This window comes from Pyrgilauda ruficollis, unplaced genomic scaffold (assembly GCF_017590135.1).
Source record: "Pyrgilauda ruficollis isolate IOZ18807 unplaced genomic scaffold, ASM1759013v1 scaffold48, whole genome shotgun sequence".
Lineage (NCBI taxonomy): Eukaryota > Metazoa > Chordata > Aves > Passeriformes > Passeridae > Pyrgilauda > Pyrgilauda ruficollis.
The window spans coordinates 4,456,920-4,484,095 of NW_024526377.1; the positions used below are offsets into that span (position 1 = coordinate 4,456,920).

At 52.1% G+C, this 27,176-nt stretch overlaps 1 protein-coding gene across 1 annotated transcript in view; it reads left to right on the forward strand.

The window, feature by feature from the left end:
- Positions 1 to 27,176, forward strand: part of CSMD2 (CUB and Sushi multiple domains 2) — a 241,716-nt gene that overhangs the window by 206,026 nt on the left and 8,514 nt on the right. The window contains exons 43-60 of the mRNA XM_041479143.1: positions 750 to 830; positions 2,025 to 2,138; positions 2,672 to 2,860; positions 3,487 to 3,633; positions 4,270 to 4,458; positions 6,038 to 6,223; positions 6,749 to 6,943; positions 8,717 to 8,890; positions 10,825 to 10,998; positions 13,729 to 13,902; positions 14,705 to 14,893; positions 16,726 to 16,899; positions 19,025 to 19,207; positions 19,790 to 19,966; positions 21,466 to 21,645; positions 23,894 to 24,067; positions 25,051 to 25,224; positions 26,281 to 26,354. Coding sequence (XP_041335077.1) covers positions 750 to 830; positions 2,025 to 2,138; positions 2,672 to 2,860; positions 3,487 to 3,633; positions 4,270 to 4,458; positions 6,038 to 6,223; positions 6,749 to 6,943; positions 8,717 to 8,890; positions 10,825 to 10,998; positions 13,729 to 13,902; positions 14,705 to 14,893; positions 16,726 to 16,899; positions 19,025 to 19,207; positions 19,790 to 19,966; positions 21,466 to 21,645; positions 23,894 to 24,067; positions 25,051 to 25,224; positions 26,281 to 26,354 — 2,948 coding nt within the window. The remainder of the gene's footprint in view (positions 1 to 749; positions 831 to 2,024; positions 2,139 to 2,671; positions 2,861 to 3,486; positions 3,634 to 4,269; positions 4,459 to 6,037; positions 6,224 to 6,748; positions 6,944 to 8,716; positions 8,891 to 10,824; positions 10,999 to 13,728; positions 13,903 to 14,704; positions 14,894 to 16,725; positions 16,900 to 19,024; positions 19,208 to 19,789; positions 19,967 to 21,465; positions 21,646 to 23,893; positions 24,068 to 25,050; positions 25,225 to 26,280; positions 26,355 to 27,176) is intronic.

A 27,176-nucleotide genomic window follows, 5' to 3' on the forward strand; every position in this document is an offset into this window, starting at 1 on the left:
TCCTGTTGGAAAAGGAGGATTTTCCTGGAAGAGAGGGATCATTTTTCTTGGTGGAGAGGGAGGAATTTCCTGGTGGAGAGGGAGAAATTTCCTGGTAGAGAGGGAGGATTTTCCTGTTGGAAAGGGAGAATTTTCTTGGTGGAGAGGGAGGATTTTCCTGGTGGAGAGGGAGGATTTTCCTGGTGGAGAGGGAGGATTTTCCTGGTGGAGAGGGAGAATTTTCCTGGTGGAGAGGGAGGAATTTCCTTGTGGAGACAAAGGATTTTCCTGGTGGAGAGGGAGGATTTTCCTGGTGGAAAGGGAGGATTTTCCTTGTGGAAAGGGAGGATTTTCCTGGTGGAGAGGGAGGAATTTCCTGTTGGAAAGGGAGAATTTTCCTGGTGGGGAGGGAGGATTTTCCTGATGGAAAGGAAGAATTTTCCATGTGGAAAGGGAGGATTTTCCTGGTGGAGAGGGAGGAATTTCCTTGTGGAAAGGGAGAATTTTCCTGGTGGGGAGGGAGGATTTTCCTGATGGAAAGGAAGAATTTTCCATGTGGAAAGGGAGGATTTTCCTGGTGGAGAGGGAGGAATTTCCTTGTGGAAAGGGAGGAATTTCCTTGTGGAAAGGGAGGAATTTCCTGGTGGAAAGGGAACATTTTCCTTGTGGAGACAAAGGATTTTCCTGGCGGAGAGGGAGGATTTTCCTGGTGGGGAGGGAGGATTTCCCTGCTGCCTTCAGGACGTGCTGCTCTTCCCTTGCCTTCCCAGCCTTCCAGCTGTTCCGCTGCCAGCCTCCCACCATCGTTCCCAACGCCGAGATCGTCACGGAGAACGAGGAGTTCAACATCGGTAAAACCTTCCCTCGTCCTCCTCATCCTCACTCCCATCTCTCCAGCTCCTGGGAGTGCATTTTCCCCCCCAAATCCTGGTTTTCCAGGAGGGTTTTTCATGGGAGATCAACATCAAAAGCAGCATCCACGTGTTCCCGTTGTTCCCAGCCTTTTTCCTCCCTGGAAAAATGGGTTTTTGGGAGAGATTTGAGCCTGTTTGGAATCTCTCAGGAATCTTTGGGAATAATGATGTTTCTCAGGTGTTGCACATGAAGCTTTAGAGCCTTTATTCTGCTTTTTGGGGATCTTTCCAGGAGTTTTTTTGTGATTTTTTATCTTTTTTTTCATCCACATTTTCAAATGGTTGCAGCCAGGATTTTTCTTGGAGCAGCTTCTCACCCTGGCTGCTCTCTTTGAGGGGAGTCTGCACCTGGAATAATTCCCAAATCTGTTGTGGTGACAGGAGTTTATCCCAGGGTGACTCCAGCATGGCTTTCCTAGCCTTTTATTTCTGTTTTACGCCTTTTATTCCTGTATTTCTCCCTTTTATTCCTGTATTTACCCCTTTTATCTGCACCTACTCCTTTTATTTCTGCATTTACCCCTTGTATTCCAATATTTACCCCTTTATTCTGCATTTTCCCCTTTTGTCCCTCTATTTCCCCTCTTTATCCCTGCATTTCCCCCTTTTATCTCTGCAATTCCCCCTTTTATCCCCTTATTTCCCCCTTTTGTCCCTCTATTTCCCCTCTTTATCCCTGCATTTCCACCTTTTATCTCTGCAATTCCCCCTTTTATCCCCTTATTTCCCCGTTTTGTCCCTCTATTTCCCCCTCTTATCCCTCCATTTCCCCTTTTATCCCTGGATTTCCCCCTTTTATCTCTGCAATTCCCCCTTTTATCCCCCTATTTCACCTTTTATCCCCTTATTTCCCCGTTTTGTCCCTCTATTTCCCCCTCTTCTCCCTCCATTTCCCCTTTTATCCCTGGATTTCCCCCTTTTATCTCTGCAATTCCCCTTTTTATCCCCCTATTTCACCTTTTATCCCCTTATTTCCCCCTTTTGTCCCTCTATTTCCCCCTCTTCTCCCTCCATTTCCCCTTTTATCTCTGCAATCCCCTGTTTTATCCCTCTATTCCACCTTTTATCCCATAAATTCCCCTTTTTTTGGTGCATTTTCCCCTCCCATCCCTGTTTTCCATCCCTGCCCAGGTGACATCGTCAGGTACCGGTGCCTTCCTGGCTTCACCCTGATTGGGAATGAAATCCTCACCTGCAAACTGGGCACCCACCTGCAGTTCGAGGGACCCCCACCCACCTGTGAAGGTACAACTTCCACAAATCCCAGATTTCCCTGCTCAGGGATGGAGCTGGGGGAGGTTTTTTGGCACATTTTTCATCCTTGGGGTTTATTTTCCCATCTGCAGGAGTGTGGGATTTTGGGAGGAGGGAGTGAGACACCCCCTGAGCAGGAATTGCAGTTCTCATGTCCCTGTTAACAATTCCATGGGATGAGCTGTGGCTCCAGCTTTTGTTCTAAAAGAGTTTCCAGATATTCTTGGAGAGGTTTTTGTGCCTCAGGAGAGTTCTGGTCGTGATCCTCCTTGTTTTGGGAGAGGTGTGAGCTGAGGCAGTGGGAATGGTTTGTTGGCTTTGCTGCTTTTTGCTCCTTTCTTTGAGTGTGACAATGGTTGGGATTTGTGGGATTTTGGGATTCTTTGAGCCCCAGGGCTCAAGGAGTGCAGGGGTCGTGCTCTGCCTTGAGCTGGCTCATCAGGACACACCTTGTGCTTCCACCCTTGCTCTGAAAAACGTTCATTTCATGTTCATTTCCACTGAATGCTCATTTCCATTCCCAGTGCACTGCCCCATGAACCAGCTGATGACGGATTCCACCGGGGTGATCCTGAGCCAGAGCTTCCTGGGAAGTTACCCCCACTTCCAGACCTGCTCCTGGGTAGTGAAGGTGGAGTCAGGCTACAACATCTCCCTCACCATCGAGTACTTCCTCAGCGAGAAGCAGTTTGATGAGTTTGAAATCTTTGATGGTGAGAGACTCCCCCCTCTGACCTGCCTTCCATCCCAAACCTTCCTGGGGTTCCATAATCCCATGGCAGTCAAGGGGGAAGGAGCATTCCAGGGCCAACTTCCCACCTGGAACCTCCTGCTGGCCTTCCAGAAAGCTCCTCACTGATTCCTGGCATAAGGAAACAGCTATAATTTGATTTTTTGGGATGGATCTGAAGGATTTTTCCAAGGGGCAGGAGTTGGCAAACTCCTGGGAGAGGGATGGCAGCAGAGATTGCTGCAGTGGGTGAGTTGGAAAAGGGGGAATTCTCATCCCTGAAGGCCACAGGGAGCAGATTATCCAGCCCCAGGAGTTCTTGGGAATGGGGAGGGGATTCTCAGGATAAACAGTGCAGACACAGGGACTATGCTGGTGCTCCTGGGGTCACCATGAGGACCTGAGCAAAATCCTGCTTTTCCTGTCATCAGCTTTGCTCCTGGATCCCAGGAGCAGGATGAGCGCCCTGGAACTCCACAGGGAGCTGGGAGCTGCCTTTCCTCAGGGAAATCTCCCTGTGCTCCTTCCTCCTGCAGGGACACCGAGCCCCCCCAGTGGCTCCATGGCTGCTGTGACTTCTCCCTTCTCCCTTTTCCCTGTTCCTGGCAGGTCCCTCTGGGCAGAGCCCCCTGCTGCTGTCCCTGAGTGGGAATTACTCGTCCCCTCTGACCGTCACCAGCAGCGGGAACAGCGTCTTCCTGCGCTGGTCCTCCGACCACGCCTACAACAGGAAAGGCTTCAAAATCCGCTACTCTGGTGAGTCCCAGCTGCCTCTGCCAGGAGCAGGAGCAGCTCCGCAGCCAGGAGAATCCATGGAATTCCTGCAGAGATCCAGCTGTCAGGGCAGGAGCTGCCAAGGCAGGGGAGGCACGAAGCCGGGCGTGTTCCGAGCTGGGGAGGTCGGGAAAGGCAGGAGCTGTCCAGGAGAAACCTTGGAGCTTTGGCTCAGTCTCAACCACTCTGTAACAATCAGGACCAGGATTGTGGGATCACAATCAGGAGAAATTCTAGGGAGAAACCTTGGAGCTTTGGCTCATTTCCCAACCACTTTTCAGAATCAGAAGCCTGATGTGGAGTCACTGATGCCAGGGACTGGATATCAGGAAAGGTTTCTGGATGACGGGGTGGCCAGGCATTGGAAAAGTCTGTCCAGGCTTTGCTCAGCAAATGAACTAAAGAATATTAAATTACCAGGAATATTTAATAACCAGGAATTCCTGGAGCTGGGTGAGGCTCAGACCAGAGCCCTGCACTCCATCCCCACTTCGACTCCGCGTTTATCCATCGCTGATTTTTGTTCTGTGGTTTTTGGGGAAGCTCCGTGTAATTCCTGGGAGTGGGAAGGGAATGACCCTGCTGCTGCTCATCCTGTGGCTGGTTTGCTCTTCCCAGCTCCCTACTGCAGCCTCCCACAGCCACCAGCCCACGGGATGATCCTGAGCCACTCCGGGCTGCGCCCCGGCAGCTCCGTGCGCTTCGGCTGCGACGCCGGCTACCGCCTGGTGGGACACAGCACCACCACCTGCACCCAGCACCCCCAGGGCCACTTCCACTGGAGGGAAGCCATCCCCCTGTGCCAAGGTGAGAGCAGGGATGGGTTGGAATAGAGTTCTGAGAGTCCTTTGAAAAGCAATGAAAAAAAAAAAAAGATATTTGAATTGAGTAATTCGGTGTTGAGAACAAGCTCGGAACGCTGAGGGGTGATCCTCGTCTCCAGGGCTTTGGGAATAGATGGCAAAGAGGAAAGGGAATGACTGGGAGCTGGAAAAGAGCAGCAGGGAAAAGGTTGGATTTTCCAGGTGCTCTCTTTTCCCTGGGAGAGCCATTGGTATTCAGCCTGGCAGCCTGTCTAGACACCAGGCCTTGGAGAGGGATTGGCCAGCCCTGAGCTCACTGCAGTGACACTCCTGTCACCATCAGTGCCGCCAGGGATGGGCCTAATCCTGCCTCTGGAGCTGCTGAAACCTCTCAGAATTCCAGCACCTGCCAGCTGCTCTGGGATCCTGCTCCATGCTGTGGCAGGAGTGGGATAAAAGCTGGGCCTTGCATGGGGAAAGACCCAGGGCTCTGCTGATGCTGCTGCTGCACATGCAAAGTTTGGACTCTCCAGCCCTCACTGGGCTCCATGTCACCAAAAAGTGACTTTTCCTTTTTTTCCAGCCCTGTTTTTGTGCACAGGGAACACCAGGAAGGGGAATGTGTTGGGGTGGCTCAGGAGAGGAGCTCAGGAGCCAAGCTGGGGCTGCTCCAGGAGGGAATGGGTTTATTTGGAAACACAGGCAGATATTGGGATCAGGGGTTAGGGCTGTGTCTTCTGGCAGGTTCTGCTCCTCTCCCAGCCCCACAGAGCCTTCAGGAGCTTCCCAGGTCCTGGCTGCTCTTCCCTTGGCATCCCACCCTGTCCAGACAGGAGGGAAGTGGATCTGCCTTTTCCCCAGAGCCAGGCTTGGAGAGGGATGGGTACCACAGGGTGGGTTTGGAGTCAGATCTGGATTTGTTTTCCCTCCTCCTCCTCGTGCTGCTGGAGAAGCAGATCTGGGGGCATTTCCCAGCGCTGGCAGGGTTGGGAGAAAGGGTAACAGCATAAATGGCAGCGATTCTTTGTGTAATTTGGCTGTCACCTGCCTGTCCCCTCCCTGCCCTGCTCCCTGAGCCCAGGATCCCAGCAGGAATGGTGCAGAGCCTCCCCTCCAGAGCGCTGCCATCTCCAGCAGCCGCCTGGCGCCGCACCTGCTTTCCCATTTTTCCCACGAATTTCCCCCCTCTACCTCCTCAGCCATGAGGCTAAATTTAGCCTCCCTTCTGCCACCACGTAATCACACAATTTGCTGCCTTGTGTAATGCAGAAGTGCTCCTGGAGAGGTGTTTGGGGTCGGTGCTGCTGTGGGGTGTGAACACAAAGTGCTCCCACTATCAGATCCTTCATCTCCACGTGGAAACCCAGAGCACTCTGCTGATGCATCTTGTGGGATAGATATTATGGGCAGTGTGAGCCAGAGCCTCTTCCAGGAGAAAGTGAGATTCAGGGTTGGCTTTGCTGGTGCAAAAGCTGGTTCTTTACGAAGGGTGGGCACTCCCTGCAGTGTCTGTAGGAAAGTTCGGGATCCGGGGTTTCGATTTGGGATAAAAACAGCAGCTCCCTGATTTTTTTTTTCCCAAGCTCTCTCCTGTGGCGTTCCCAGAGCCCCAAGGAACGGGGTTGTCTTTGGGAAGGAGTACACAGTGGGCACCAAGGCTGTGTACCAGTGCAACCAGGGCTTCCAGCTGCAGCCGGGCGCCGAGCCCAGCGCAGAGTGCCTGCAGGAGGGAGTCTGGAGCAACGGGAACCAGCCCCCTCTGTGCCTGGGTGAGTGGGGGTTTGGGCTGCCCAGCCTGCAGTGATGCCTTCGGGGCTACCTAAAAACACAGGCCAGACAAAATTAAAAAGTGTAAAGCAGTTGTATTTATTGAAGGGCCTTCAGGGGCATTTAGGGCAGACAAAGCCCTCCAGGGGCTGCACCCAAAATGGACAATGGGGTTTTCACACTTGTGTAATTTTGGGCCATTTGCATATTGGGGGTTAATCTCCCAATTATAACTTCAGGTAATGAAGTCATTTACCTCAAGTTTGCTCCCCCCCAACTCAGTTTTGTTTCCATTTCTCAGGGCCTGAGGCAGTGAGGTGTCCTTGATTCCCATCTGATGATTTTAACACCATTGCAAGGGCTTTTTTCTCTTCAGATTTCAGGCACCATCACCACTTACAACACTACCCACAAAATTTTCCTTTCAATTCTCAACCACAGCTCCACTAAAAGCCCACCACACCTGGAATTTTTCGGTGTGTTAAAACCTCACTCAGCCAACTCCCTGTGCCACTTTTCCCCCTCAGCCGTGACGTGCCCCGACGTGAGCAGCATCGCGGTGGAGCACGGCCGCTGGCGCCTCACCTACGAGGTGCAGTACCACTACAACGCCCAGCTGATGCTCATCTGTGACCCTGGCTACTACTACACGGGCCAGAGGGTGATCCGCTGCCAGGCCAACGGCACCTGGAGCATCGGGGAGCCCGTGCCCACCTGTAAAAGTAAGAGCAGGGGCACCCCCCGGGTGGCACCGGGGCTGGTTTTGGTTTTTGGGTCAGCAAATGGTAGCCCCGGGGGTTTCAGGGTGGTGCTGGTGGTGGATAACCAAGGAGATGGTGGACTTGATGATCTCAAAGGTCTTTTCCAACCTGGCTCGTTCTGTGATTCTGTGATGGTGCCCTTTGGGTACAGGATGGGATGGTTTGGTGCAGATTTTGGGAGGAAATCCATCCCTGGAAAGGCAGGGAGGGGCTGGGGTGGTTTTCACAGGGCAGCATCACTGGGGGCTGGTTTTGTTTTTTGGGCCAGGAAATCCCAGCCCTGGGGGTTTCAGGATGGTGCTGGTGGGTGACCATGGATAACCAAGGAGATGGTGCCCTGTGGGTACAGGATGGCATGGTTTGGTGCAGATTTTGGGAGGAAATCCATCCCTGGGAGGGCAGGGAGAGGCTGGGATGGATTTCCCAGGGAAACTGTGGCTGCCCCATCCCTTCCAACCCACCCCATCCCTGGAAGTGTCCCAGGCCATGTTGGAGCAAACTGGGATAATGGAAGGTGTCCCTGCTGTGGGGTGGAACTTAATTACTGCTGGCAGCAGCTGAGGTGGAGACAGCAGAGCTGCTGGAAGGGAGCTGGGATGCAGGGAGATGCCTGGATGTGATTCCTGGTTTAATCCCAGCACTTCTCTGGGATCTCAAGCCCTTCAGCTCAGCTGTTGCTGTGGGGTCTCAGCAGCTTCTCTGCCACAGCTGCTCTGAAGTAGGGCTTTTAAGGACGAAAAATAAAGAATTCTGCTGTCAAGCCTCAGCTCTCACACAAACACCAGGTTTACAAGGGTAACAGTGTCACCTGCAAATCAAACCCAGCGCGGCACACCAGCAGCTCTCAGTTGTTCTGACACCACTGCTGTGCTTTGGATCTCTCCTTTTGTCAGAGGTGGAGAGTTTTTCTCTCCAAGTACAGACAGAGGCAGCAAAATCTCTCCTTCCCTGCTGCCTGCCTTTGTTTGTGGAGCTGTGGCTGCTGGCGTGGGTGACAGATGTACTTTTCCCCCTGCCAGCTCTTCCTCTGGTTCTGGGAGCAGGAGCCTGACCTCCTTTTGTTCCCTCAGCCTTATTGCCACCTAAATCCAAGTGACAGGATCTTGGCAGTGCCCCGAGGTCAGGAGCACCCAGCGGGAGCTCTGGAGGATTTGCAGAGCTTGAAGGCAGAGAAAATGAAGATAAAATCAAGAGCTGGAGTTCTGAGGGGGAGTTGGGTTTGCAGGGGTTCCTGCATCCCACAAACCCAGCTGGGATCTGCAGATTTCTGGATTTTGGCTTTTGGGGGAAAGCTGGCTGTCACTTTTAATTGGAAACTTTGTGCCATTCCAAGGGCAGGCTGGACAGTGCTTGGAGCAACCTGGCCCAGAGGGAGATGTCCCTGCTCATGGTCTTTAAGGTCTCTTCCAACCCACCCCATTCCATGATTCTGTGGGTTTTCTGGGAATCAGCAATGGGTTAATGACAGAAAAATATTCCTGTGTGAGGAAGTTCTGGTGTGAAAAAATCCTTTGGTTCCTTCCCAGCCTGTCTTTAGTGCTTTCCTTATGTCCTGAAACATAAATATTAACAGCTCTTATTTTTGTCACCTCGTCTAACATGGCTCTGGAATTATTACAATTCCTGGAATTATTTAATGAACTTTCCCACTCCAACAATAACTCCTGGTGCTGTGCCTGGATGCATTCCTTCAAAACCCAGCCTGTTCTCACTATCCTTTGGGATCTGTCCTAGTTATCTCCTGTGGGGACCTGCCCACCCCTCCCAACGGGAACAAGATCGGGACCCTCACCAGTTACGGGGCCACTGCCATCTTCTCCTGCAACACTGGCTACACCCTGGTGGGCTCCAGGGTCCGGGAGTGCATGGCCAACGGGCTCTGGAGCGGGGCTGAGGTCCGCTGTCTGGGTAGGTGTCCCTTGGGAACCTCCTGTGGCACCCACGGGTGTGGGGAAGGCTCCTGGAGGCTCCTCGGGAGGGAACGGGGGATTTAGGGACTGATGTCCACCCTGAGGGGGTTGAAGTGGATGTAACAGGGTTTGATTCCTGCATCCTCAGTAGGTGTGAGGTGTTGGGAGAGTTTTGGGATGGGGATGTTTGTTTGTGACAGCAGAGTCTTGAGGTAACAGCCTGGAGCTGAAAGAGGACAGGGTTGGGTTGGATATTGGGATGGATTCTTCCCTATAAACAACAGGTGTGGATTGACCAGAGAATCTGGGGCTGCCCCATCCCTGGAAGTGTCCTAGGAGAGGCTGGAGAGGGTTGGAGTGACCAGGAATGGTGGAAAGTGTCCTTGTGGACAATCCTTACGTTCTCTTCCAACCCAAACCAGTCTGGGCATCTCTGAACCCCATCTGTGCCCAGAGAATCTGGGGCTGCCCCATCCCAGAAGTCTCCAAGGAGAGGTTGGACAGGGCTTGGAGTGACCAGGGATGGTGGAAGGTGTCCCCATGGCAGGGGGTGGAATGGGATTTCAACTCCTTTCCATCCCAAACCATTCCATGATTCCATGGAATGAAGGCAAGAGGCAGCTCAACCCTGCTGGCCTGGAGCTCCTGTCCCTCCCTGTGCCTCAGTTTCCTGGGGATAAATAAAAGGGACAATCTTTTGGGAAGCATTAAACATTCCAGAGAAGCCCCATCCCAGAAGTCTCCAAAGAGAGGTTGGACAGGGCTTGGAGTGACGAGGGACAGTGGAAGGTGTCCCTGTGGACAATCCTTACATTCCCTTCCAACCCAACCCAGTCTGGGCTTCTCCAAACCCCGTCCATGCCTTGATGGGGATGGGAAGGGCTCAGCTTCCCCCCACTCTCCATGGCTGGATGCAGGAAAAAGGAATAGCAGAGGCAGCAGGGAAAAGGTTGGATTTTCCAGGTGCCCTCTTTGTCCCTTATGTTCCCTTCCAACCCAAACCATTTGGGCATCATGAACCCCATCCATGCCCAGAGAATCTGGGGCTGCCCCATCCCTGGAAGTGTCCAAGGAGAGGTTGGACAGGGCTTGGAGTGATGTGGGACGGTGGAAGGTGTCCCTGTGGGGGTGGGCAGGCCCTGGCACAGGGTGCCCAGAGAAGCTGTGGCTGCCCCATCCCTGGAAGTGTCCAAGGAGAGGTTGGACAGGGCTTGGAGTGATGTGGGACGGTGGAAGGTGTCCCTGTGGGGGTGGGCAGGCCCTGGCACAGGGTGCCCAGAGAAGCTGTGGCTGCCCCATCCCTGGAAGTGTCCAAGGAGAGGTTGGACAGGGCTTGGAGTGATGTGGGACGGTGGAAGGTGTCCCTGTGGGGGTGGGCAGGCCCTGGCACAGGGTGCCCAGAGAAGCTGTGGCTGCCCCATCCCTGGAAGTGTCCAAGGAGAGGTTGGACAGGGTGACCTGGCATGGTGGAAGGTGTCCCTGTGCACAACCCTTAACGTTCCCATCCAACCCAACCAGTCTGGGCTTCTCCAAACCCCATCCATGCCCCATCCCAGAGAAGCCCCATCCCAGAAGTCTCCAAGGAGAGGCTGGACAGGGCTTGGAGTGATGCGGGACAGTGGAAGGTGTCCCTGTGGACAATCCTTACATCCCCTTCCAACCCAACCCAGTCTGGGCTTCTCCAAACCCCATCCATGCCCAGAGAAGCTGTGGCTGCCCCATCCCTGGAAGTGTCCAAGGAGAGGTTGGACAGGGCTTGGAGTGATGTGGGACGGTGGAAGGTGTCCCTGTGGACAATCCTTACATTCCCTTCCAACCCAACCCAGTCTGGGCTTCTCTTCACCCCAATCCCGCAGAGATCCGGGCGATGCCTTTTGGGAACACCTCTGATGTGGATCCCCCAGCTGATTCCCGCTGTTTTCCCCCCTCCAGCCGGGCACTGTGGCGTGCCCAGCCCCATTGTGAACGGGCAGATCAACGGGGAGAACTACAACTACCGCGGCAGCGTGGTGTACCAGTGCCAGCCCGGCTTCCGCCTCATCGGCATGTCCGTGCGCATCTGCCAGCAGGACCACCGCTGGTCCGGCAAGACGCCTGTCTGTGTGCGTAAGTACTTGCCATTCCTTCAGCCCTGGGGGGAAATTCCAGCCTGGAAGGGGCTGTGGAAGGGCTTGTGGAGAGGGCTGGGCAGAGCTCACACCCATGAGAAGGAGGAAGAGCGAGGACTGACAGACGCCTCTGTCAGCTCTTGAGGATGAGCTGCAGGAGACAGAAGTGCTCCTAAAGACAGAAGTGCTCTTAAAGTTCATGTTCACCTAGTCTGGAGCAAGTGAGAGGCCAGAATGATGGTCTGGAGCAGCAAGACCTGTTCTTGATGACCACACTGATTTGAGACTCCATTTTCTTCATGCAAGAAAAAAAACTGTTCTTTATTCACATAACTCCTTTTGATGCAGTTTTACAGACCTCATGTGTCATTCCAACTGGTTAGTAGCTTTCTTGCCAATTACTTTATAGGTTAGGGTCCATCAAATCTTTCTATTCTTAAATTCCTGTGTGCGTAAGTACTTGTCATTCCTTCAGCCCTGGGGGGAAATTCCAGCTTGGAAGGAGTTGGGAGGGGCTGTGGAAGAGCTCACACCCATGAGGTGTGGGGTGGCCGTGCATGCACGTTCAGGGTGGTTTTCTATCAGAATAAATCACACAGGACTCCATTTTCTTCATGCAAGAAAAAAAATATTCTTTATTCACATAACTCCTTTTTATGCAGTTTTATAGACCTTGTGTGTCACTCCAATTGGTCAGTAGCTTTGTAGCCATTTACTTTATTGGTTAGTAAAAGGTATTTTACTTGTCCATCAAATCTTTCTATTCTTAAATTCCTGTGTGCAGAAGTACTGGTCATTCCTTCAGCCCTGGGGGGAAATTCCAGCCTGGAAGGGGTTGGAAGGGGCTGTGGAAGGGGTTGTAGAAGGGGCAGGGCAGAGCTCACACCCCCGAGGTATGGGATGGTCATGGATGCACATTCAGGGTGTTTTGCTACTGAGACTCCATTTTCTTCATGCAGGAAAAAAACCTACTCTTTATAACTCCTTTTTATGCAGTTTTACAGACCTCACGTGTCACTCCAATTGGTCAGTAGCTTTCTGGCCAATTACTTTATTGGTTAGTAAAAGGTATTTTACTTGTCCATCAAATCTTTCTATTAAATTCGTGTGTGCAGAAGTACTGGTCATTCCTTCAGCCCTGGGGGGAAAATTCCAGCCAGGAGGGCCAGGAAGGGGCTGTGGAAGGGGTTGTGGAAAGGGCTGAGCAGAGCTCACACCCCCGAGGTGTGGGCTGGCCGTGCACGCAGAAGGAGGAAGAATTTGGGGGGTGTCTGAGATCCTGCTGGAGATTTTTGGGAGAGGAATGGTTGGAAAGGGTGGAATTTACATGCCCATGGCAGGGGCTGGAATGGGATGGGCTTTAAACTCCTTTCCATCCCAAACCATTCTGGAATTCTGAGTTATTGCACACTTTAGACCTTGGGGGTAACAGAAATTTGGGATTGGCGATCCGAGCTCTGGTGGGGTGTGGAATGAGGCACCCCAGGGCTTTATTGACCCCACTCAGGGCACAGCACCATTCCCAGTTCTCCTGGTGTTTCCCCTCCCAACCTGCTGCAGTCACCTCCTCTGTTTGATCCGTGGAACTGTGGGAAGCCTGTTTTTATCCAGGGACAGAATCCCTCCCATTTCCAAACACGTGGGATGATATCCCAAACCTGCTTCCTGCAGCACTCCATATTTCTCATTTCTCCCTGCCACCAGCTTGGAACAAATCCCCATCCCCGTGCTCCAGCCCACCTGGGCAGTCAGATTTGTTATGGATCTTTTGTGGGAATTTCATCTTCCCTTCAATCTCCTGGTGCTGGCAGCTGGCCAGGAAAACTGAATTCGTCCTGATGGACAAATCAGGACATTCCGTGTGACAATGATCAATAAAGCTTTGTCCTCAGCTGTCCCAGGATGTCACATTCCTTAGGCAGCCAAGAATCTCCTGGTGGCTCATCCTGAGTTTCCTTTTGTGGCCTGGAGCTGGCTGGAATCAAAGGCTCTGCCAGCAGCGGGGCTGTGCCCTCCCTGTGTCACCTGCCGAGGTGACAGCAGAGTGTTCCAGCCACTTCCCAGAAGTATTTGGGATGCTGGAATTGGCTTTGCTTCCCTGGGAATTGCCAGAGCAGCTCCTGTGCCCTTCACTTCATCCCGAGCCAACAGCAACCTCAGAGAAAAAAAAAAAAAAGTCAAAAAAAAAAATCCTCACTTCAGGGATTTGGAAGTAAAATTTTCCCACAAAGTTTCTCCTACTTGGGCAGATTTCATCTCTTCAGGCTCTGTCCTGGAATTCTGATTTTCCTCCTATTTTCCCTCTTTTCTCTCTGCTTCCAGGTGTAACTTTTCCCTGCAGGGAGCAGCCAGGACTGGCATGGGGAGAGAGGGAGGGAACAACAGAGTTTGGGATGCCGGGGGTGGTGTGGGATTAAGAGCAGGAGCTGGTGTGGGATTAAGAGCAGGAGCTGGGATTTTTGGAGAGGGCTATGTGGTGTAAATCAGTGAGATCCTGGCACTCAGCTGCCTGGAGAGGGATACAGGGAATTCCTGGTGCCACTAAAACCTACAAAAATCCCTTTCTCTCAATGTCATCCTGTATCTCAAGAGAGCAGGCCCCAAATCTTTGGGTTTTGGGATTGATGTGGGGGTTTTTATGCTCTCCTACCTTCACAACTTTTTCCAGTGAATAATCCACCTTTTCTCCAGGAATAAATCCAGTGATATTTCCATTTTGTCCTTGCAGCCATCACCTGTGGCCACCCTGGCAACCCCCCCAACGGCCTCACCCAGGGCTCCCAGTTCAACCTCAACGATGTGGCCAAATTCCAGTGCAACCCCGGCTTCCGCCTGGAGGGAGCTTCCCAATCCCAGTGCCTGGCCAACGGCCAGTGGAGCAGCACCCTGCCCTCCTGCCGAGGTCAGTCTGGGCCTTCCTTGGGGATTTCTCCATGATCCCAAGCCAGAAATCCCTGGAAAGCACCCAGAGGATGTTGGAGATCCCAGGGTCGCTGTAAATCCCGTGGGATTTTCTCACCTCGCTGCGTTCTCCAAGGTGTTGGAGTGTGTTGGAAAAGGAAATTTGGGATCAGACCCAAATTTGGGGTCAGAGGGTGTTAAAGGCAGGCACAGCCCTAAAGACACACCCTGGTGGTCACAGTCCATGTCCATGGAAAATCAGGATCTCTCCTCTGCTCCCTCTCAAATCACCTTGTCCAACCTCCTCGTTTATCTTCCCAGGAAATATCTTCCCACAGCTTTGTGCAGAGCCCTCTTCCCTTTTTCCCATGGGATCAGCACTCAGGTTCACTTCCCAAATCCCCTCCTCTCCCTGCACTCCCTCCCTTTGCATTCCCCTAATCCAGGATCTCTGACCATGCTGGATTATCAATTATTCCCTGCTGGATGATGGAAATCCCAGTTTGGGATCAGTTATTCCCAGCTGGATAATCTAAATCCCAATTTGGGGCTGGAGATCCAGCCTCTGCTGCTGGGTGAGAACCTGCAGCATTGCCTGGACTCCCTTTTCACAAGAAATTTTTCCACTCCCACCCTCAAAAATCTCAGAGGGGGGAAAAAAAAAAACTTAAATCACAACATAAAATCTTCAACTTCCCACCTTTTTTCCCGCTTTTTTTTTTTTTTTTTGAGAACCACACATTTTCTGCCCCACCCTTTGCCTCCCGTTATTTTTTGGGTGTTGTTCTGTTGTTTGTTTGCAGTTGTGAACTGTTCTGACCCCGGGCACCTGGAAAACAGCGTCCGGCAAGTGCAGCCGAGCGGCCCCCACAGGTTCAGCTTCGGCACCACCGTGTCCTATCAGTGCATCCACGGATTTTATTTGTTGGGAACGCACGTCCTGACGTGCCAGGGCGATGGCACGTGGGACAGAGCCCTCCCCCAGTGCCTTTGTAAGTGGCCCCAACCCTCCCTGCCCAGCTCATGTCACGGGGTTTAGCAGGATTCATGAGGGAAAATCCCCCCCCCCCAAAAAAAAATCCACCTGGGAATGATCCCAGTGGTTTCAGGAGTTTCGCATGGAAGGGGGTTTGGGGTTGAGGAGAGGATCCTGCTGAGGGCATTCTCTGTGTAGGGACAGGTGGATCCTAGTGGATTTTGGGAGGTCCAGGTGGAATCCCAATGGATTTTGGGAGTTCTGGGTGGAATCCCAATGGATTTTGGGAGTTCCAGGTGGAATCCCAATGGGTTTTGGGGTTTGAGGAGAGGATCATGCTGGAGGGCATTCTCTGTGTAGGGAGAGGAGGATCCTAGTGGATTGTGGGAGCTCCGGGTGGAATCCCAATGGGTTTTGGGAGTTCCGGGTGGAATCCCAATGGATTTTGGGAGATCCAGGTGGAATCCCAATGGGTTTTGGGAGTTCCGGGTGGAATCCCAATGGATTTTGGGAGATCCAGGTGGAATCCCAATGGGTTTTGGGAGTTCCGGGTGGAATCCCAATGGATTTTGGGAGATCCAGGTGGAATCCCAATGGGTTTTGGGGTTTGAGGAGAGGATCCTGCTGGAGGGAGTTCTCTGTGTAGGGACAGGTGGATCCCAGTGGATCTGGGGGATTCCAGGAGGAATCTCAATGAATTTTGGGGTTTGAGCAAAAGATCCTACTGGAGGGAGTTCTCTGTGTAAGGACAGGTGGATCCCAATGGATTTTGGGGGTTCCAGGTAGAATCCCAATGGGTTTTGGGATTTGAAGAGAGGATTCTGCTGCAGGAGGTTCTCTGTGTAAGGACAGGTGGATCCCAATGGATTTTGAGGGTGAGGAGAGGATCCAGCTGGGACGGTGCAGGTGGAGAGGGCAGGACCAGCTCTGGAGCAGAGGGAGGACTCACCTGAGTGAGTGGAAACTCACCTGAGTGGCTGAGGGTACACCTGGGTGAGTGAGAACTCACCTGAGTGAGGGCTCACCTAAGTGAGGACTCACCTGAGTGAGTGGGTCCCAGTCTTACACTGGGAATTTGGGATCCAGAGTGGATTTTAGCTGCCTTAGGGAGGTGCAGGCAGGATCAGCCCCACTCCCAGCATGACCAGTTTGTCCCTTTGGGCACTAAACCAGCTTCAGTCCCATTCCCTGCCCTTGGGAATGGCCTCAGAACTCCGGAAATTCCAATTGGCTTGAGCTGTTCCAAAGCTGGGATTGTTCCTTTTTTTTTTTTCCATGTTTATCCCTCCACACCAAATCCTACTGAGCAGTTTTGGGCACATTTTCCTCTCCTTTTGTCCTGTCCTCACCCCTTGCATGGTTCCTGGGGAATTGGTGAGTGATGATCCATATTCCCACAGCCAGGAGGGAATTCCTGTTAAAACCCCAATCCCAGGCTCCCTCAGCCCCCTTGAGTACAAGGGATCTCCTTCCTCCATTTTATCTCCCATAAAATATTAGGGTTTGTAGGATTTGTGGGCATTTGGAAACCCAGGTCTGTTTTACCACTGATTCCTTGGATTCCTGGGGTTCAAAGTTTAAAAAAAAAATAATATTATCCCATGTTTTTGTTTCCTGTGTGTTGAACTTCCCTATGAGGGTGGGGAGGCCTTGGCACAGGTGCCCAGAGCAGCTGGAAGTGTCCCATCCCTGGAAGTGTCCAAGGCCAGGCTGGACAGGGCTTGGAGCAACCTGAGATAGGGAAAAGCATCCCTGCCCATGGAAAGGGTTGGCATTAACTGACGTTTAAAGCCCCCCCGAGCCATAATTCTGGAATTTCCAGGTGCTGAAGCTGTGTCTCTCTTGCAGTGGTGTCGTGTGGCCACCCCGGGTCCCCTCCCCACGCGCAGATCTCGGGGGACAAGCACACGGTGGGCTCCGTGGTCAGGTACAGCTGCCTGGGCAGGCGCACGCTGGTGGGCAATGCCACGCGGATGTGCCAGCTGGACGGGCGCTGGAGCGGCTCCCTGCCTCACTGCTCTGGTGAGGGGCCCCGGGAGGGGCAGCGGGGGTCACCCAGACACGGACAGCTAGCCATGGTCACCTGCTCATGGTCACCTGTTTATGGTCAGCTAGCCATAGTCACCTGTTCATGGTCAGCTAGCCATGGTCACCTGTTCATGGTCACCCAGACACGGACACCTAGCCACGGTCACCTTTTCATGGTCACCTTTTCATGGTCACCCAGACACGGACAGCTAGCCATGGTCACCTTTTCATGGTCACCCAGACACGGTCAGCTAGCCATAGTCACCTTTTCATGGTCACCCAGACACGGTCAGCTAGCCATAGTCACCTTTTCATGGTCACCTGTTCATGGTCAGCTAGCCATGGTCACCCGTTCATGGTCAGCTAGCCATGGTCACCCAGCCATGGTCATCTTTTCATGATCACCCAGACACGGACAGCTAGCCATGGTCACCCGTTCATGGTCATCTTTTCATGGTCACCCAGACAGGGTCAGCTAGCCATGGTCACCCGTTCATGGTCACCTGCTCATGGTCACCTGTTCATGGTCAGCTAGCCATGGTCACCCAGACACAGTCAGCTAGCCATGGTCACCTTTTCATGGTCACCCAGACATGGTCAGCTAGCTGTGGTCACCTGTTCATGGTCACCTGTTCATGGTCACCTGCTCATGGTCACCCATTCATGGTCAGCTAGCGGGGGTCACCCAGACATGGACAGCTAGCCATGGTCACCCGTTCATGGTCATCTTTTCATGGTCACCCAGACAGGGTCAGCTAGCCATGGTCACCCGTTCATGGTCAGCTTTTCATGGTCACCTGTTCATGGTCAGCTAGCCACGATCACCCATTCATGGTCACCTGTTCATGGTCACCCATTCATGGTCACACATACATGGTCAGCCAGCCATGGTCACCCATTCATGGTCAGCTAGCGGGGGTCACCCAGACATGGACAGCTAGCCATGGTCACCTGTTCATGGTCACCCAGCCACAGTCAGCCAGCCATGGTCACACATACATGGTCAGCCAGCCATGGTCACCCATTCATGGTCAGCCAGCCACAGTCAGCTAGCCATGGTCACCCATTCATGGTCACCAGTTCATGGTCACCCAGCCATGGTCACCCAGCCACGGTCAGCTAGCTATGGTCATCCATTCATGGTCACCCATTCATGGTCACCTTTTCATGGTCATCCAGCCATGGTCCCACAATCAGCTAGCCATGGTCATCCAGCCATGGTCACCCATTCATGGTCACTGGTTCATGGTCATCCAGCCATGGTCAACTAGCCACAGTCATCTAGCCATGGTCATGCATTCACGGTCACCCAGCCATGGTCAGCTAGCCATGGTCAGCTAGCCACAGTCACCTATTCACAGTCACCCATCTATGGTCATCCACTCACGTTCACTCATTCGTTGTCACCCATTCCTGGTCACCCAGCCACTGTCATCACCTCCCACCCATCATCACCTACTCCTTGTGCCTTATGGTCATCCATTCATGGTCACCCATTCATGGTCACCTTTTCATGGTCATCCAGCCATGGTCATTCGTTCATAGTCACCCAGCCACAGTCAGCTAGCCATGGTCAGGTAGCCACAGTCACCCATTCACAGTCACCCATCTATGGTCATCCACTCACGTTCACTCATTCGTTGTCACCCGTTCCTGGTCACCCAGCCACTGGCATCACCTCCCACCCATCATCACCTACTCCTTGTGCCTCGAGGAGGAGGCACTTCCTTTCCCTGAACTTCCCTGCCCTTCCTTGAACTTCCTTCCCTGAACTTCCCTTCCTTTCCCTGAACTTCCCTTCCCTGAACTTCCCCAACCCTTCCCTTTTCCCTTCCCTTTCCCCCATGCTCCTGAGTGCCGGCTGCTCTGGGCTGGCTTGGAGCATGTGGGAATTCCTTTGTGGAGGGGAAACATCCCTGGGGCTGATGGGGGAGGCTCCACCTTGTGATTCAGGAATTGTGGCCATGTTTGCATCCAGCTCAAAACCAGGGGGGCTCCTGGAACCAGGGAATGTTTAATTTGGAATTGCACTGCTCTGCTGGGGGTGGCATTCCCGATGAGGGTGACAAGAGCCACCGTCCCCTGGCGGCTCTGGTGACTCTGTGCTCTCCCTGGGCAGGGGGCAGCCAGGGCGTGTGCGGCGATCCCGGGATCCCTTCCCATGGGATTGGGCTGGGGGACGCCTTCGACGTGGGCAGCGTGGTGAGGTTCAGCTGCGAGCCCGGCTACTCCCTGCGGGGCTCCTCCGAGAGGATCTGCCACGCCAACGGCTCCTGGAGCGGCACGCAGCCCGAGTGCGAAGGTACCCCTGTGCCACAGCCCCGGGGCTCTTCTGGTGTCCCCAGAGCTGCCCCGGTGTCCCCAGAGCTGTTCTGATGTCCCCAGAGCTGCCCCAGTGTCCCCAGAGGTGTTCTGGTGTCCCCAGAGCTGCTCCAGTGTCCCCTGGGCTGCCCCGGTGTCCCCAGAGCTGCCCCAGTGTCCCCTGGGCTGCCCCGGTGTCCCCAGAGCTGCCCCGGTGTCCCCAGAGCTGAACTGCTGTACTGTCCCCAGAATTCCTCTGGTGTCCCCAGGACTGCTCCAGTTTCCCCGGGATTGCCCTGGTGTCCCTAGGACTGCTCTGGTGTCCCCAGAATTCCTCTGATGTCCCCAGGACTGCTCTGGTGTCCCCAGAACTGCTCCAGAGTCCCCAGGAATGCCCTGGTGTCCCCAGAATGTCTCTGGTGTCCCCAGAAATGCTCTCATGTCCCCAGAATGTCTCCCAGAAGTGTTCTCACATCCCAGAATTTGCCTTTACTGAGGACAGGCAATGCAGGAGGAGCCCCTCGGGGTTCTGGGGGTTGTTTGTGTTCCCTGGGTTATTTTAATTTCCCCGTTTCCCTGGCAGTGATTTCCTGCGGGAATCCCGGGACGCCCAGCAATGCCAGGGTGATCTTCAACGACGGCCTGGTGTTCTCCAGCTCCATCATCTACCAGTGCAGGGAAGGTTATTATTCCACAGGGGTGCTGAGCAGGCACTGCACCGTCAACGGCACCTGGACTGGGACCAGCCCCGAGTGCACTGGTGAGCACTGGTGCTGCCTCAGGTTTAGCTTTTGTGGTTTTTGGGTTCTGTGCTGCTTTAGTGAGTGGGTCTGAGCTTTATTTTAGGGGATGGTGAGCTCTCTGCACAGAGCAGGGAGACAAAACAATTCCTGCTTCAGCTGGGGACGAAGGAGAACCACCCAAATCTCAGACCCAAGGGCACAAACAGCGTGGGCTGAAGAGAAAAAAACAACAAGAATGGGACTTCATAACCTAAAGCTGTAATTGGGCAATTAACTCCAATATGCAAATGGACCAGACTTATAAAAATGTGAGATGTTGTAACCAGTGATCCATTTTTGGGACCATTTTGGTTCATTTTGGGTGCAGCCCTGGCTGGGCTCTTGTGTTGCCACACAATCTCCATTGAGGAGATTGTTTTAATAAATCCCTGCTTTATTCTTTAACTCTGTTCCAGCTCAGCCTTGACAGGGCATCACTGGGATGGAATCCTGCCACAGGGAGAGGGCAAGGATGAGCTGCCAGGCCCAGCTGTGCCCACTTGATGCCTTTTGGGCTACCTAAAAACAGAGGCCAGACAAAGTTAAGAGAATAAAAAGCAGTTGTATTTATTGAAGGGCCTTCAGATACATTTAGGGCAGACAAAGCCCCCCCAGGGGCTAAACCCAAAAAATGGATGATGAGTCACAGGTTTCACACTTTTATAATTTTGGTCCATTTGCATTTTGGGGATTAATTAATTCCAATTGCAGCTTTAGGTAATGAAGTCATTGACCCCAGGTTTTCTCCCCCCAACTCACTTTTGTTTCCATTTCTCAGGCCTGAGGCAGTGAGGTGTCCTTGATTGCCAGGCCTGGAGAGGAATTGTTGTGTCTGCCCAAAATGGGAAAGCAGCAGCTCACACTGTGTGTGGAGTTTGGAGTTACAGACTAAGAACTGCAGGATTAAAAATATATGAAAAATAGGAAAGCTCAAATCCTAAGGCACCGAGAGAGTGCCACCCTGAGAAACTCTGCTAAAGCCTGGCCTGGCACCAGCAGCAGCTCAGCCTGGGACTTCTGCTGGGATCTAATGGAAAAATCTTGCTCTAGGGTTCTTTTTCCAGCTGGATGGAGGGAGCTCTGGGGTAATTTTGGGAGTGGGTGTTGGCTCAGCTCGGGGGGGCTCTCTGGGGCTGCTCCTGAGTGTGACATTCCTGGGGCAGGGATGTGACCTCAGGGCTGGGAACGGGGTGGTGACAAAGCTGGATTTACATCAGAGGCAGTGACTGGGCTAAGTGGGGAGTGCTGTGGGCAAACTGCCTTCCCTTCACCCAGGTTTGACCCGGCTTTGCTTTAAAGTTTAATGAGTGTTAATCCAGCTCCTTTCAAGGTCTTAATGAGCCATTAAGCTCCACCTTGTGCTACAAACCTGCTCCACATTTAACTGGTTAAATCCCACCTGGGAAAAAAACCACTCAGGAGCATCACAGGTGTGGTTCCAGCTGCCAGAAATTCTCCTTTCTCCCTTCCTTGGCAGTGATCAACTGTGGAGACCCCGGCGTGCCGGCCAACGGGCTGAGGCTGGGCAGTGACTTCACCTACAACAAATCCGTGGTGTTCCAGTGCACTCCTGGCTTCATGATGGAGTCAGACAGAGCAGCTGCCCTCACCTGCACCAAGGACCGCACCTGGAACGGCACCAAACCTGTCTGCAAGGGTAGGAACCCTGCTGGGGGTGCAGGAGACAAGTTTTGCAGGCCACCAGAGTTTCCCTGGAAGCCTGGCTGGGCGCTCCTCAGCTCCCTCCTTCCACCCAAAGTTTGGCGTTTGTCAGGGAAGCAGCAACACCTTGCTGTGTTCAGGGCTATCAATCTGTGCCTGGGAGGGAGGGAAGGAATTGCTCTTCTCCTTCAAAGCCCAGGGAGTAAAGTGATTTTGCACAAAAACTCGGATCAAGCTCGGATGAAATATTGTGTTTTTCCAGCAGACGCTGTGCTGGCATCACCCAGAAACATCTGAAAAATGTTCCCTGCGAGTCTTTTCATTATTCTGAGACGGCTCCTGTGGTTCAGAGATAGAAAAGGAAAATAGGAAAGCAGTGGCTGGGCAGGCTGGATCTCTTTTCCTCACCCCCCAGTGCAGATAAAATGTGTGGCAGCATCTCTGCATTCCTTTAAAAATCTGGAAAATTCACCTGTCACGGAGGTGATATAAAAACAGGCCACATAAAAACCCTCAAATGCACTCCAGCTCCTTCAGAGGCTGTAAAGAGCAATTCTTCCTCTCCTTTTTCTTTCTCTGCACTGAGCAAATGCTGCAGAAATGATCCAGAATGTGGCCAAGAGTCTCATTTGGAGGCACAGGTTTAGCTGCTCTGAGCTGAAGAGCAGAGCACTGCAAAAATGTCATCTCCAAACACCCCAGAGTGGGTGAAAACCCGACAGGCTGTGGCTTCAACTGCTCGTCTGAGCCTCAGCCAGGTTGTCCAAAATGTGTGAATCTTCGGGGAAATCTGGGATGAGTTTTCACACCATGTCAGGGCAGATTTTTACCTTCAGCTGAGAATGAGCATTGACTTCAAAATCGGATTTGTAGAGATGTTGAGGAAAATGTTCTTCCCCCAGAGGGTGGTGGGGCACTGAACAGGCTCCCCAGGGAACGGGCACAGCCCCAGGATCTCAAGGAATATTTGGACAATGCTCTCAGGGTGGGATTTTGGGGTGTCTGTGCAGGGCCTGGGCTTGGATGTTTCATAATTTGGGATTATGAAATTATGATATTTCATAATTTGGGATTGAACTCCAGACATTGAAGGGTTTGTCCCCACTTTGTGCCAGTCCCAGGAGATGCTCTTGGAGAGCAGGAGGTGACTTCACCCCTGCGTGGAATTTGCTTGTTAATGGAAATAATTAAGAAGTGGAGAGACCTGACTCTGCTTTTCCTTTTCCTTCTCCTTCTCCTTTTCCTTTTCTCCTTTTCCTGTTCCTCGTCCTCCTCCTCCTTCTCCTCCTATTTTGCCTTTTCCTCCTTTTCCTTCCTTTTTTCTCCTCCTTCTCCTTCTCCTCCTTCTTTTCCTTTTCCACCTTCCCATCCTGCTTTTCCTTTTCCTCCTTTTCCACCTTCTCCTCCTTTTCCTCCTTCTCCTTCTCCTCCTATTTTGCCTTTTCCTCCTTTTCCTCCTTTTCCTTCCTTTTTTCTCCTTCTTCTCCTTCTCCTCCTTCTTTTCCTCTTCCTCCTCTTCCTCCTCTTCCTCCTCTTCCTCCTCTTCCTCCTCTTCCTCCTCTTCCTCCTCTTCCTCCTCTTCCTCCTCTTCCTTCTCCTCCTTTTCCTCCTTTTTCTCCTTTTCCTTCCTTTTTTCTCCTTCTTTTCCTCCTTTTCCACCTTCTCATCCTGCTTTTCCTTTTCCTCCTTCTCCTCCTTTTCCACCTTCTCCTTCTCCTCCTCCTCCTCCTCTTTCCTTCTCCTCCAGCCATCACCTGCAGAGCTCCCCAGGCCATTCCCAACGGGAAGGTGGTGGGATCAGATTTCAGCTGGGGTTCCAGCATCAGCTACCTCCTTCTTTTCCTTTTCCACCTTCCCATCCTGCTTTTCCTTTTCCTCCTTTTCCACCTTCTCCTCCTTTTCCTCCTTCTCCTTCTCCTCCTATTTTGCCTTTTCCTCCTTTTCCTCCTTTTCCTTCCTTTTTTCTCCTTCTTCTCCTTCTCCTCCTTCTTTTCCTTTTCCTCCTTTTCCACCTTCTCATCCTGCTTTTCCTTCTCCTCCTTCTCCTCCTTCTCCTCCTTCTCCTCCTTCTCCTCCTTCTCCTCCTTCTCCTCCTTCTCCTTCCTTTTTTCTCCTTCTTCTCCTCCTCCTTCTTTTCCTTTTCCTCCTTTTCCACCTTCTCATCCTGCTTTTCCTTTTCCTCCTTTTCCTCCTTTTCCACCTTCTCCTTCTCCTCCTCCTCCTCCTCTTTCCTTCTCCTCCAGCCATCACCTGCAGAGCTCCCCAGGCCATTCCCAACGGGAAGGTGGTGGGATCAGATTTCAGCTGGGGTTCCAGCATCAGCTACGCCTGCCTCGAGGGCTACCAGCTGTCCCTGCCCGCCGTGCTCACCTGCGAGGGCAACGGCTCCTGGAGCGGGGAGATCCCCCAGTGCTTCCGTGAGTAGGCAGCTTCCTTCTTTTCCAGCAATCAGCAGGATTCTGCTTCAAATCCAGCTTTTTGGGGCTTTTCCCAGCTTTTTTTTCTAAGCTCTGTGTCACTGGTTTGGCAGCTCAGGGTTTGGAGGGATCGTGCTGTGCTTCGTGCCCTGTTCCTAAATGGAGTTTTCCGGCAGCTGGAGTGGGAATTTTTGGTGGCATGGTGATGCTTCAGGAGTCTGGAGCCAAAGTCTGGCTGCTCTCCCGGCTCCCTCATGGCTTGGATTTTTGGGAGTCTTGGTTTGGCATCTGTAGGGAGGAGGCAGGGATGCTGGTGGTCATTCCAGGGACACAGGTGGTCACTCTACCCCTGTTACAGAAGGGTGATGCCACATTTGGGGTGAATCCGGGCATTTTCCATGTTCCTGCTTACAAAATATCCTCAAAACTGGGTGTTTGCCCTCAGTGACCCAATCTTCTGCAATCGGGATTCCTGGAACTGCCAAAAAATCCTTTGGCAAAGGGCACCATGTTGCAGCAGAAGTTGGGAGTGTTTTGTGGAGCTGGGTGGGTTTGATACAACAGCAAACACCAAACAAAAAAGGAAATTAAACATCTCCTGATGCTAAAGGCAGCTCTGAGTCCTTTTTCCAGCTGCACAATATCCATTTTCGTATTAAATCCCACAAACCCCTCACTGTTCCTCACACCTTTCCCAGGATCTGGGATAATTAGTGGGCTTTCCGTGTGATACAGAGCCAAGGAACAAAGTGACACCGTGCAATTAGGGGAGAAAAAAGAGGGGGGAAAAAAAGGCAAATCCGGGGGAGAAGGTGGAAGTTAATTAACAACCACTGCCAAAAGGAGATAATTACAAGGAATGCAGCCAGCAATGCCTTCTGCCACCCCTGATTCCTGAGCTAATCATGGAGCTGGATGGGCTGGATGGGATGCGACATTCCTGAGGGGTCTGTGGCCACCTCCTTGTCCCTTTGCTGTTGCAGCCGTGTTCTGTGGGGACCCGGGGACCCCAGCCCAGGGCAGGAGGGAGGACCGAGGCTTCACCTACCGCTCGTCCGTGTCCTTCTCCTGCCTGGCCCCGCTGGTGCTCGTGGGGTCGGCGCGGAGGTTCTGCCAGTCCGACGGCACCTGGAGCGGGACCCAGCCCAGCTGCATCGGTAAGGGGGGCCCAGCTGAAAGCTTTGGGGGCTCTCTTCACTTCCAATCCCAACCCCGTGGTCCTTGGAGATCAGGATGGGAGGAGGGATTTATTTAAAAAATACGGATATTGATCTAGTACCGATATCCAGCTGTGACAGACAGAGACTCTCAAACAGTTTAAAGTCAGAAAGTGTGTGTTTATTGCCAGGGATAGCTCCCAAACACACACTGCAATTCACAGGTGATTACAGACCCTTTTTATCTATACAAGTATTGAATACCCAAAATACAAATACATATTCATAATTTTGGTACATCCCATTCCCCTCTTTGTATGCTAATTAGTTCTAAAGCTATTAAGCGTGTGTAGTTTATTCCTTGAAATGGGTCAGTGGTCCCTTTCATGGGGAGGGGTCTCAAAATGAGGAAGTAAATGAAGTCTTCTACTTTTCCAATGCAAATATTACAAATGAACCCTTGGTAGAACTCCTATTCCCTGTCTTCAATTGGTTTCAGAGCAGAGGAGGCCCACAATTGTCTTATGTTCCTAAAGCTATTTATCAGTTTCTATAGTCTTCATTATAAACCCAGCTAACCAAACATTGTGTTGACAAGCAATCAAGTATTAGTTAACTACTAACTCTTAACTTCATCAAGGCCTACCCATTTATTTCAATGAACTCCAATAAAGCTTATCTCTAACTAAAATCTTAGTTCCTCTAAAATCTCTAAATTCCTTAAAGTTTATGTCTCAGGAGAGGGCAGGGAGGAGGGTGGGATCACCGTGGTGCTTGGAGCTTGGGATGGCCCTTGGGAGCAGAGGGTGTGGATGTGGGGAAGAGCTGTCCTGATCCAAGGTGTGTGTTCAGTTTTTCTCCTGAGGGATGAAGTGCCTCTGGCTGCTTCGTGCTGCAGCAGGCAGGGATTTAAGGAACAAGAAGATCCATGTGGTTTTCCTTGTTGCCATGTGTTCCTTCAGAGCCAAATCCCTCTTGTGTTCCAGAGGTGCAGCAGGACCCGTGTGCCTGGAGGGGTCTGAACCCTCCCATAAATCCCTTCCCTGTTTTTAACAGATCCCAGCCTCACTACGTGTGCAGATCCTGGGGTGCCTCTTTTTGGGATGCAGAACAATTCCCAGGGTTACCAGGTATGGCCATGGAAGAGGGGTGCAGCACAAAGCCAGCCCTGCTCAGTCCTTGGCCTGGATTCACATGTCCTCCCATGGATTCCTGTGTTATTCCATGGATTCATGTGTCCTTCCATGGATTCACGTTTCCTCTCATGGATTATTGTGTTCTCCCATGGATTCATGTATCCTTCCATGAGTTAATGCCTTCTGTCATGGATTCACATGTTATCCTGTGGATTCATGTGTCCTCCCATGGATCCTTGTGTCTTCCCATGGATTCACATGTTCTCCCATGGATTCCTGTGTTATCCCATGGATTCATGTGTCCTTCTTCCATGGATTCTTGCATCTTTCCATGGATTATTGTGTCCTCCCATGAGTTCATGTCCCCTCTCATGGATTCTTGTGTTATCCCATGGATTCATGTGTCTTTCCATGGATTAATGTCCCATCCTATGAATTCATGTCTCATCCTATGGATTCCTGTGTCCTTCCATGGATTAATGTCCTATCCTATGGATTCATGTCCCATCCTATGGATTCATGTGTCCTTCCAAGGATTCCTGTCTCCTCCTGGGAGCAGGACACCCCAGTGTGCTCCTTTAGCCCTCCAAGTGGGTTTGCACAGCATTAATAAGCAGTGCATTGTATCTGAAATTAATTACAGTGCTAATTAATAGTTGCTGCTATTCACATTAATTCCCATTAATTTTCAGGCCAAATCCTGCAGGTGCCTTTGCTAATCCCATCTCTCATCCAGCAGGAAATCATTGGAATGGGGACAAAAATCCCACAGTGACTCCCTTGGGGGCTCCATTCCCACCCATTCCCTGCAGGGAT